The 12,376-nt window shown below is 48.7% G+C and overlaps 1 protein-coding gene across 5 annotated transcripts in view; it reads left to right on the top strand.

The window, feature by feature from the left end:
• The window catches only part of LOC143805114 (multidrug and toxin extrusion protein 1-like), a 148,481-nt gene that overhangs the window by 117,907 nt on the left and 18,198 nt on the right, over positions 1-12,376 (top strand). For 3 of the 5 annotated variants that reach the window (XM_077283986.1, XM_077283988.1, XM_077283984.1), the window contains exons 3-7: positions 6,709-6,810; positions 6,972-7,040; positions 7,271-7,419; positions 7,777-7,819; positions 12,267-12,311. In XM_077283986.1, the coding sequence (XP_077140101.1) occupies positions 6,709-6,810; positions 6,972-7,040; positions 7,271-7,419; positions 7,777-7,819; positions 12,267-12,311 (408 nt within the window). The remainder of the gene's footprint in view (positions 1-6,708; positions 6,811-6,971; positions 7,041-7,270; positions 7,420-7,776; positions 7,820-12,266; positions 12,312-12,376) is intronic. The other 2 variants (XM_077283989.1, XM_077283987.1) reach the window with 2 other exon arrangements.

Here is a 12,376-nt window from a genome sequence, read left to right as displayed (position 1 = left end):
TGTGACAAATTCACTGATAATGTAATAGAGGGGAGATATTTGTCACTGCACTTAACGGTGTCAGTGATATGAAAGCAGAGTATTTTTCCTCAGCACGCTATGTGTTGCGAGGATTAAGTTAACCCCTTTCCGACATCGGGCATAATAATACGTCAATGTCGGACACCCTTTCTTTCATGTGGGCTCCAGTGGTAAGCCCACATCTTTTCCGGCACATATCAGCTGTTTTGAACAGCTGACATGTGCTGCTAACAGCCAAGGGAGGAATCGCGATCCTCCTGTGGCTGTTAACTCGTTAAATGGCACAGTTAAATTCTGAAAGAGGCATTTTATAGAATAATTATAGAATGTTAGAGTTGGCAGGGACCTCCTGGGTAATCTGGTCCAACCCCTTTGCACAAAGCAGAATTCAGTAAATCATCCCAGACAGATGTCTGTCCAGCCTCTGTTTGATTAGAGTGAAAATGGCGTGCATTCAGACAAGAAAAGGCAGGTGCAGGCTGAACCTAGATATGGTCCAGTTAAATCATAGATTAGTAAAAAACAGCCGCACTCAAGGTGTAGATTTTCAAATGCAAAAATTGAATGACATTTTATTGTATTCACCACAGTAGCATAAAGGTGTTGAGGTAACGTTTTGACCCCGTAGTGGGCCTTTATCAAACCTCAGTTGTTGTAGAATCAATTACAGGGAGAAAATATTGCAGTGGAAAAGTGAAGAAACACCTCAGTAGGCAAACAATAATATGAGAGAGGCTCCTAGGTAGAGCTACTGGCACTGTATGTAGGAGTATGGTAGGGTTTGGAGAGGGGATGCGGTCCCAGTCCAAGCTGCGGGTCCGGGGCTTTAAGGTTCCTGTGGTGAACTATCACAAGTGATGTTTCAAATGCGGGTAACGTTCTGGGAACACCAGTAGCAGCCGTGGTCAAACCGAATGCCATTGGACAATGTCAGGCAAAATGGAGGACCTGCTCAAGCATCTGGTAAGAGCGTAGTGGCAAGAACAGCTGGCACATCAGGAGACGAGTAAGTTGCTTATCCAGCAAATGCAACAGCAGGAGCCACAGCATCAGGACCAGTTCAGACAACAGCAGCAGCAGATCGAGTTGCTTGCCGAGGCGGTTCGTCGGAGAGCAGAAGCCAATTCCACAAGTCCAGGTGACAGCACGCACATCCGGAAGGTGGTAAGACGAGCGATGCAGAAAATGAGCCAGGGTGATGATATAGAGGCATTTCTGACTGTTTTTGAGCTGGTAGCGGAGCGAGAGAGATTGCCACCAGACCAGTGGGTGGAGGTGCTGGCCCCCTATTTAACCAGCGAGCCTCAGAAGGCCTATTATGACCTGGCTTTACAAGATGCCCGGAAATATGACAAACTTAAAACTGATATTCTGGCACACTCAGGGGTGACTATGTCTGTCCGAGCACAAAGGGTTCATCACTGGGCATGTGATAAACCTCCTTGCTCCCAAATGTTCGACTTGCTGCATCTAGTGCAGAAATGGTTGCAGCCGGCGTCCTCCACCCCAGCCCAGTCAGTGGAGCGGGTTGTAATGGACAGATTTATCCATTCCTTTCCAAGGCCGGTACAGACATGGGTTGTCCAGGGGGATCCCCGAAATGCGGATGACCTGGTCGGCTTAGTAAAAAGGTACCAGGTGGTCGAGAGGTCCCTAAGGAAGATGGGGGGTGGTGCATCTCCATACTGGGGTACCCATCGGGAGCCCGAGTCCCAAAAGAGAGGTAGCAGAGCCACCACTGGGGGAAGTTCAATGCCCCAAGGAGCCATTGATGGCTTGCAAAAGACTGCTGGTAAAGACGTGATCTGTTGGTGGTGTCACGGTCCTGAACACATGGCGGCCCATTGTCTTTTGTCTTCTGAGCAGATGGATTGCAGCCTAGGCAGGCGCTGCTTGTATTTTGCTTATCGTGCATGCAGTGTGGACCATTCAGCCCGGAGATAGGCCACAGTCATGTCCCATGACCATAAATGGGGTGCTGGTGTCAGGCCTATTGACTCGGGGAGTTTGGTGTGCGCTGTATCCACGGTGATGCCAAGGACTACCCCGTTGCCAGAGTGTATATAAAAACAAACTTGCTACACCCCATGATAATCGGGCGGGACTTCAGCCTGTTTTGGGACTTGTGGGGAAAGGCTGGGATGCTAAGTGACTCATACAGAAGCCAATGCAACCCTGATCAATCCCAGTCATAGCTAGAGGTGGAAGAGTTCCCCTTTTGTGTCCTGGCTGGTGACGAGGATGAGATGGTGGTCAGTGAAGCCGAGGTTCCTGATCTGGGGGTTTCTGGGGAAAATGTTGGCTCTGCTCAAATGCGGGATCTTACTCTAAAAGGTGAATTCGAAAATGTGTTTGTGATAGATGGGGCTGCTCAAGAGCCAGGGGGCTGACACCAGGTTCCCACGCTTTGCCGTTAATGGCGAGTTACTGTATCGGGTGACCACACTGAGGGGAGATAGTGGAGCAGCTCCTGATTCCAGGTCCCTACTGGTGGAGGGTTTTGAACCTGGCCCATTCATATGTTTTGGGGAGACATCTGGCGGTAGAGAAAATGCAGGAAAGAATAATGCAGAGGTTCTATTGGCTGGGGTATTACCAGGAGATCCTAAATTATTGTGGGTTCTGCCCCACCTGCCAGATAACCACTCCCTTTACTTCCTTCCAAAGTCCCCTAGTTCCGTTACCGGTAATACCATGGATCTAGTGGGACATCTAGTTATATCTGCACGAGGGCACCAATACATGTTAGTGGTCATGGACTATGCGACCTGGTACCCTGAAGCAGTACCACTAAGAAACTCCTCAGCCAACTGTATCACGCGGGTACTTGTTAATATTTTCGCATGAGCAAGGTAATGATGGAGATGTGTAAGGTCCTTCAGATTGCCCAGCTGCGACCCTCAGTCTGCAATCCACAGACAGACAGCCTAGTAGAGCACTTCAATAAGACCGTGAAGGTGATGCTCAAGAAGGTCACTGAGAATGACAGTTGAGACTTGGACTATCTGCTTCCATTTCTGCTCTTCTCAATCAGAGAAGTTCCACAAGCTTCTACTGGCTTCCCGCTGTTCGAGCTCCTGTATGGTCAACATCCGCAAGGGCTCCTGGACATTGACAAGGAAACCAGTGAAGCCGAGGTCACACCACACCGGAGCGTCATAGAACATGTTGCCCAGTTACAGGAGAGGATGGCGAAATTGATGCCAATCATGAAGGAGCATCTTCTTCAGGGACCAAGCGCTAGTGCTAATCCCCACAGTGGAGAGCAAGTTGCTAGCCAAGTGGAAAGGCCCATATGAGGTGGTTGAAAAATTGAACGAGGTGAATTACAAGGTACATCAGCCAGACCGAAGGAAGCCACACCAAATATAGCATGTGACCTTGCTCAAGCCATAGCGAGATCGGGAGTCGCTGGAAACCCCTCGCCTGGGAGCCAATCGCAAAGCCAAAGTGGATGATGTCACCATTGCAGAGACTCTCACGCTGGCCCAGAGACAACAGTGTTGGGAACTGTTGCAGCAGAACCGTGACCTGTTCTCTGATTTGCCAGGATATACGCAGGTGGTCGAGCATGACTTGTTAACAGGGCCACGTGCAAGGGTGAACCTCAGGTCCTATATAATTTCCGAAGCAGGTCAGGAGGCAATAGCCAATGAGGCGAAGAGGATGCTAGACCTTGGAGTGATTGAGGAGTTGAAAAGTGGATGTTTGAGTCCCATAATCCTCGTGCCGAAGCCCGACGATGAGTGGCAGTTTTGCAATGATTACCGCAAACTGAATGAGGTCTCCAAATGTGATGCATATCCGATGTCCTGGGTGGATGAATTCATTGAGATACTGAGAACCGCGAGGTACATTCCAACCCTTGACCTGACGAAGGGCTACTGACAGATCCCCATGTCCCGGAGTGCTAAGGAGAAGACAGCATTCTCAATGCCTGGTGGGTGTTTCCAATAAACCAAAATGCCTGCCGGACTACAGGGGGCTCCAGCAGCCTTCCAGAGGCCTATGGATCGGGTCCTGTCTCCGCATAAGAAGTAGGCCGCCGCTTACCTAGATGACATTGTGGTCTTCAGCCCTGACTGGGGTAGTCATCTACCAAAGATACAGGCAGTTCTGAATGCGTTGAGGAATGCAGGGTTCACCATAAACCCCCAAAAATGTGCCATAGGAAAGGAAAAGGCTAAATACCTAGGCTATGTTGCTGGGAGGGGCGAAATCAAACCCCAGATAAACAAGAACAACCGCTTTCCAAGAAGCAAGTGAGAGCGTTTCTTGGAATTGTGGGTTACTACCTGCGGTTTATAACAAGGTTTGCCATGGTTGCAGCGCCATTGACAGACCTCCTTCAAGGCACCAGATCGTCGTTGAATAAATGTTCTGCTGAGACGGAGATGGCATTCCAGGAGCTGAAGCAGGCTCTGTTTAAACATCCGGTTCTGGTCGTACCAGACTTCAGCAAGGAGTTCGTGGTCCAGACAGATGCGTTAGAAGTCAGCTTGGAAGCTGTGCTGTCTCAGGGAGTGAATCCCATCCTGTATCTGAGCCAGAAGCTCTCTTCATGTGAGAGAAACTATGCCATCGTCGAGAAGGAGTGCTTAGCCATGAAGAGGGCCGTAGATACCCTGAGATATTGTTAGGCCGTAGGTTTAAGCTGGTATCCGACCAAGCCCCTCTGAGGTGGTTGAGGGAAAAAGATGGGTAACAATTCTAAGGTAACTAGATGGTTCTTAGACCTCCAAGATTTCACTTTTCACATCGAGCATAGGCCAGGAAAGTTGAACGGGAATGCAGATGCCCTGTCCAGACTCCCCTATTTAGCGAGTGAAGGTGCCAAAACCACCGGCTTTTGGGAGAGGAGGGGATATGTGATAAAGTCACCGGTAATGTAATAGACGGGAGATATGTGTCACTGTGGTTAATGGCGTCACATGGTCAGGGGTTTAAATAAATGAGCTCTAGAGGCAGTCTTGGGTCAGCAAGACTGGAGAGAGGAGTTTCCAGTGGTTTGTGTCTTGGGGAGGAAAGACTGAACCTGTATTGCTCCAGAGCGGGATGCCACCTGCAATTTATGGACTGTGTTGCAGCGTTTTGCTTTCTTTGTTGTTTTCCTGCTTTAGCCGGAAAGGCTGTTTATTTCCCCTCTTATTGGTTTATGCTGTCTTATAATAAACCAACCAAGATTTAAAGAGAAGTGTTCCTATTTTCTACCTCCATATACCACCACGAGAGTTGAACTACCACAGCATGATCTAGCAACTTTCCTAACTCTGGTGACCCGGATGTCTTCATGAAAACATTGGATCACCATGACAATGACCGGGACTCCGCATTGCGGGGTCTCCAATCCAAGGGCAGAGGGACTGTCATCCCTCTGCCTGCTCTCGGAATGCTGTGATCACGTTGAATTGGATTGTGGGGCCGCTCCTAGCACTGAGTGCTGGGTGTCAGCTGTCAGAATCAGCCGACACCCAGCGGCGATCGCACACGCACAGCCTGTGTGTGCGCACGATCTCGATGCAGTAATAATATGTCCCGCGTCAATACGTACCAGGACGTGTGGACGTATTATTACTTACTCTGTCAGAGAGGGGTTAAACACTTTTTTTTTTTTTTTTTTTACTTTTTACTGGCCTAAATAGTCTCCATGAGAAACTAGAAGCTGCGATCTCCTGATCGCTTGTGCTACACATAGCAGTACTTCAGCCCCTCTATGTGTAGCTAAAATACTCATCTACAATTAGTGCCTGCCACTGAGTGGCGCTCATAGCAGTTTCGGCGATGACAACCACAAGGGTCTCCTGCAGACCCCGGGTTGTTGTGGGAATCCATTGGTGACCTGCGGTCATGTGACACGGGCGCTGATGGGTGGGGTTTGTGACGCGCTTCCGGAGTGATCATGTTAAATGCCGCTGTCAGAGATTGACAGCGGCATTTAACATGTTAACAGCCACGGGTGGATCACGATTCCATCCGCGGCTGTTAGGGGCACATGTGATAAAATCAGCTCACATGTGCCAGAAATGTTGCGGGCTCACTGCCGGAGCCAGCATCAAACAAGGGGAGGCGACCTTGGACAAACCTATACATCCAAGGTCATAAAGCAGTTAACCTGTAATCACTTGTGCTCTTTGAGGCTGTGCACATTCAAATACCAAATGTAGGGATTTCTGCTCTCTGATAGCAGCTTGGACACACACAGGGTTTTTATATTAAAACAGAATAAAGCTTACTGTCCTTCATAAACTTTACAGCTCCAAATGGAAAACAGCCTTTCTTCAGCACAAATGAATAACCAAACAGTCCTTTCTCTAGGTAAGGCAAAGTAAAACACACGGTCTCACCAACTTGGTATTACAGGCACTTCTCAGTCTCTAGCATAGACTATCCATCATTAACAGTCTTTCTCCAGCTCCAACACAACGCACTCTAATGCAGCTGACTGTTAGGTCTGTAAGACCCAGACTGGAGTATCGGAGCGACCTTTCCCGCTAAGGATCTTTTGGTTGCTCCTAAATCCCGGACCCAAAATCCAGTCATATAAAAACCCTCTCATTAAACCTATGGGTCCAGACTTCACATTACCGAGGCCTGCCACTTCAGTGACACATACCTGCTATGCAGGACCTTTCCTACAAATTATACACAGAAAATGTATAACACCATTATCCTGTTTTCTCTCTTCAGTTCCTGTCACAATTGATGTCTTTCATGATAAGTGTGGTGAGCTCCATATTTTGCGGACATTTGGGAAAGTTGGAGCTAGACGCGGTGTCACTAGCAATTGCGGTAAATTGATATCTATTCCGATCTAATATAAATGTGTGCAATCTGTGGGGTGCGGCACTTATAACCCCCACCAGTGTCCTGCACAATAGGCGCACTATCCTTTAAAGACAGATAGATATGGATCCTATGTATATTCTTCTACAACTGCTTCTCTCTTACAGGTGGTAAATATTACGGGAGTCGCAGTGGGGTCAGGGTTGGCCGGTGCATGTGATACACTAATGTCGCAGGTCAGTAAATGTATCCTTGTTATTGCGCATTTAATACAGTTCTGGAAAATCTGTTAGTTCCTACTGGAATGAGTCAGCAAGCCAGTTGTCAAGCATGCCCTTAGAAGCATAGCCAAGCTTCTATCATGCAGGGACCAGTTATTCTATTGTTTCCTGGTGACAGCTAGCATTTCCCAGAATGCAGACACTGAACATGCAGGGAGATTTGGTAAAACAGATTTATTTTTCAGAACTATGGTAGCAAGAACCTGAAGATGATTGGCACTATCCTGCAGAGAGGGATCCTCATCCTACTCCTGTTCTGTTTCCCCTGCTGGGCCCTATTTGTGAATACAGAACCAATACTTCTCCTTTGCCGGCAGGACCCAGAAGTGTCGAGGTGATACATATGTGCAGGGCCTGAAGGGGCAGATACTAGGGTACGAGGTATTCCCTGTATTATGCATCACCCCCTGTGGCACCACCAGGTGGGATGTCAGGGGGGCTGTGTTCTTCCCCTGTACCAGACATTAATGTCCCATCCTGTAGAAAGTTGAATCTGGGTGACGCAAAATTAGCAGGTTTCACCAAAGTCCATCAGAAGGATCACTATCTGGGTCACATGAGGTCTCAACATTGCATCACACACAACGAGGACCCAATACTGCAGAATAGAGACCACTGTCCACAGCCCTGGGGGGCATCTGTGTAATTAGACTCAAATGCCATCAATTATATCATGTCTTTTTCCTTATAGATTGACTCAGAATTACGTCTTCATATTCATTCCAGCCCTTCCGGTAAGAAGATCAGCATCTCACACCACCTGCTGAATGTAGACATGTATGGTGGTCCCAAGAGGGAAGGAGCACAGGGGTATAACTATACTGACACTCGGGGTACAGGATAATGACGCTGACACTCGGGGTACATGATAATGACACTGACACTCGGGGTACAGGATAATGACACTGACACTCGGGGCACAGGATAATGACGCTGACACTCGGGGTACAGGATAATGACGCTGACACTTGGGGTACAGGATAATGACGCTGACACTCGGGGTACAAGATAATGACGCTGACACTCGGGGTACAGGATAATGACGCTGACACTCGGGGTACAAGATAATGACGCTGACACTCGGAGTACAGGATAATGGTTCTGACACTTGAGGTACAGGATAATGACGCTGACACTCGGGGTACAAGATAATGTCACTGTCATTCGGGGTACAAGATAATGACGCTGACACTTGAGGTACAGGATAATGTCACTGACACTCGGGGTACAGCATAATGACACTGACACTCGGAGTACATGATAATGACGCTGACACTGGGGGTACAGGATAATGACGCTAATGCTTTGGGTATACGATAATGACACTGATATCCGGAGTATGGGATAATGACGCTGATATGTGGCGTTCACGATAGTGACATCGACACTCGGGGTACAGGATAATGACGCTGATACGTGGCGTTCAGGATAATGACGCTGACACTCGGGGTACAGGATAATGACACTGACACTCGGGGTACAGGATAATGACGCTGACACTCGGGATACAGGGTAATGACGCTGACACTTGGGGCACAGGATAATGACGCTGACACTCGGGGTACAGTTTAATGACGCTGACACTCGGGGTACAGTTTAATGACGCTGACACTCGGGGTACAGTATAATGACGCTGACACTCGGGGTACAGGATAATGACACTGACACTCGGGGTACAGGATAATGACACTGACACTCGGGGTACAGGATAATGACGCTGACACTCGGGGTACAGTTTAATGACGCTGACACTCGGGGTACAGGATAATGACACTGACACTCGGGGTACAGGATAATGACACTGACACTCGGGGTACAGGATAATGACACTGACACTCGGGGTACAGGATAATAATGCTGACACTCGGGGTTCAGGGTAATGACGCTGACACTCGGGGTACAAGATAATGACACTGACACTCGGGGTACACGATAATGACGTGGACACTCGGGGTACAGGATAATGACACTGACACTCGGGGTACAGGATAATGACACTGACACTCGGGGTACAGGATAATAATGCTGACACTCGGGGTTCAGGGTAATGACGCTGACACTCGGGGTACAAGATAATGACACTGACACTCGGGGTACACGATAATGACGTGGACACTCGGGGTACAGGATAATGATGCTGACACTCGGGGTACAGGATAATGACGCTGACACTTGGGGTACAGGATAATGACGGTAATGCTTTGGGTATACGATAATGACACTGATATTCGGAGTATGGGATAATGACGCTGATATGTGGCGTTCAGGATAATGACACTGACACTCGGGGCACAGGATAATGACGCTGACACTCGGGGTACAGGATAATGACGCTGACACTCGGGGTACAAGATAATGACGCTGACACTCGGAGTACAGGATAATGGTTCTGACACTTGAGGTACAGGATAATGACGCTGACACTCGGGGTACAAGATAATGTCACTGTCATTCGGGGTACAAGATAATGACGCTGACACTTGAGGTACAGGATAATGTCACTGACACTCGGGGTACAGCATAATGACACTGACACTCGGAGTACATGATAATGACGCTGACACTGGGGGTACAGGATAATGACGCTAATGCTTTGGGTATACGATAATGACACTGATATCCGGAGTATGGGATAATGACGCTGATATGTGGCGTTCACGATAGTGACATCGACACTCGGGGTACAGGATAATGACGCTGATACGTGGCGTTCAGGATAATGACGCTGACACTCGGGGTACAGGATAATGACACTGACACTCGGGGTACAGGATAATGACGCTGACACTCGGGATACAGGGTAATGACGCTGACACTTGGGGCACAGGATAATGACGCTGACACTCGGGGTACAGTTTAATGACGCTGACACTCGGGGTACAGTTTAATGACGCTGACACTCGGGGTACAGTATAATGACGCTGACACTCGGGGTACAGGATAATGACACTGACACTCGGGGTACAGGATAATGACACTGACACTCGGGGTACAGGATAATGACGCTGACACTCGGGGTACAGTTTAATGACGCTGACACTCGGGGTACAGGATAATGACACTGACACTCGGGGTACAGGATAATGACACTGACACTCGGGGTACAGGATAATGACACTGACACTCGGGGTACAGGATAATAATGCTGACACTCGGGGTTCAGGGTAATGACGCTGACACTCGGGGTACAAGATAATGACACTGACACTCGGGGTACACGATAATGACGTGGACACTCGGGGTACAGGATAATGACACTGACACTCGGGGTACAGGATAATGACACTGACACTCGGGGTACAGGATAATAATGCTGACACTCGGGGTTCAGGGTAATGACGCTGACACTCGGGGTACAAGATAATGACACTGACACTCGGGGTACACGATAATGACGTGGACACTCGGGGTACAGGATAATGATGCTGACACTCGGGGTACAGGATAATGACGCTGACACTTGGGGTACAGGATAATGACGGTAATGCTTTGGGTATACGATAATGACACTGATATTCGGAGTATGGGATAATGACGCTGATATGTGGCGTTCAGGATAATGACACTGACACTCGGGGCACAGGATAATGACGCTGACACTCGGGGTACAGGATAATGACGCTGACACTTGGGGTACAGGATAATGACGCTGACACTCGGGGTACAAGATAATGACGCTGACACTCGGGGTACAGGATAATGACGCTGACACTCGGGGTACAAGATAATGACGCTGACACTCGGAGTACAGGATAATGGTTCTGACACTTGAGGTACAGGATAATGACGCTGACACTCGGGGTACAAGATAATGTCACTGTCATTCGGGGTACAAGATAATGACGCTGACACTTGAGGTACAGGATAATGTCACTGACACTCGGGGTACAGCATAATGACACTGACACTCGGAGTACATGATAATGACGCTGACACTGGGGGTACAGGATAATGACGCTAATGCTTTGGGTATACGATAATGACACTGATATCCGGAGTATGGGATAATGACGCTGATATGTGGCGTTCACGATAGTGACATCGACACTCGGGGTACAGGATAATGACGCTGATACGTGGCGTTCAGGATAATGACGCTGACACTCGGGGTACAGGATAATGACACTGACACTCGGGGTACAGGATAATGACGCTGACACTCGGGATACAGGGTAATGACGCTGACACTTGGGGCACAGGATAATGACGCTGACACTCGGGGTACAGTTTAATGACGCTGACACTCGGGGTACAGGATAATGACGCTGACACTCGGGGTACAGGATAATGACACTGACACTCGGGGTACAGGATAATGACACTGACACTCGGGGTACAGGATAATGACGCTGACACTCGGGGTACAGTTTAATGACGCTGACACTCGGGGTACAGGATAATGACACTGACACTCGGGGTACAGGATAATGACACTGACACTCGGGGTACAGGATAATGACACTGACACTCGGGGTACAGGATAATAATGCTGACACTCGGGGTTCAGGGTAATGACGCTGACACTCGGGGTACAAGATAATGACACTGACACTCGGGGTACACGATAATGACGTGGACACTCGGGGTACAGGATAATGACACTGACACTCGGGGTACAGGATAATGACACTGACACTCGGGGTACAGGATAATAATGCTGACACTCGGGGTTCAGGGTAATGACGCTGACACTCGGGGTACAAGATAATGACACTGACACTCGGGGTACACGATAATGACGTGGACACTCGGGGTACAGGATAATGATGCTGACACTCGGGGTACAGGATAATGACGCTGACACTTGGGGTACAGGATAATGACGGTAATGCTTTGGGTATACGATAATGACACTGATATTCGGAGTATGGGATAATGACGCTGATATGTGGCGTTCAGGATAATGACGCTGACACTCGGGGTACAGGATAATGTCGCTGACACTTGGGGTACAGGATAATGACGCTGACACTCGGGGTACAGGATAATGTCGCTGACACTTGGGGTACAGGATAATGACGCTGACACTCGGGGTACAGGATAATGTCGCTGACACTTGGGGTAAAGCATAAGGACACTTGGGGTACAGTTTTGTCATTATGTCTCTTATGTTGTTACTTTGGTCTGGTCCCGATTCCCCATTTCCAGGTGACATATCATGGCTTCTCTATTTTCTCCCAGGCCTCGTTTTTATACCAGCTTCAGGCTAAATACTTACAGAACCAGGTACTGTGAACGCTGCCGTCCTGCACGGTACCACACATGCGACATCCTCTCACGGTGCAGATTCA

The sequence above is a fragment of the Ranitomeya variabilis genome, chromosome 2 (assembly GCF_051348905.1).
Source record: "Ranitomeya variabilis isolate aRanVar5 chromosome 2, aRanVar5.hap1, whole genome shotgun sequence".
Lineage (NCBI taxonomy): Eukaryota > Metazoa > Chordata > Amphibia > Anura > Dendrobatidae > Ranitomeya > Ranitomeya variabilis.
The sequence above is the reverse complement of the archived record's forward strand: the minus strand, read 5'-3'. Positions and strand labels throughout refer to the sequence as shown.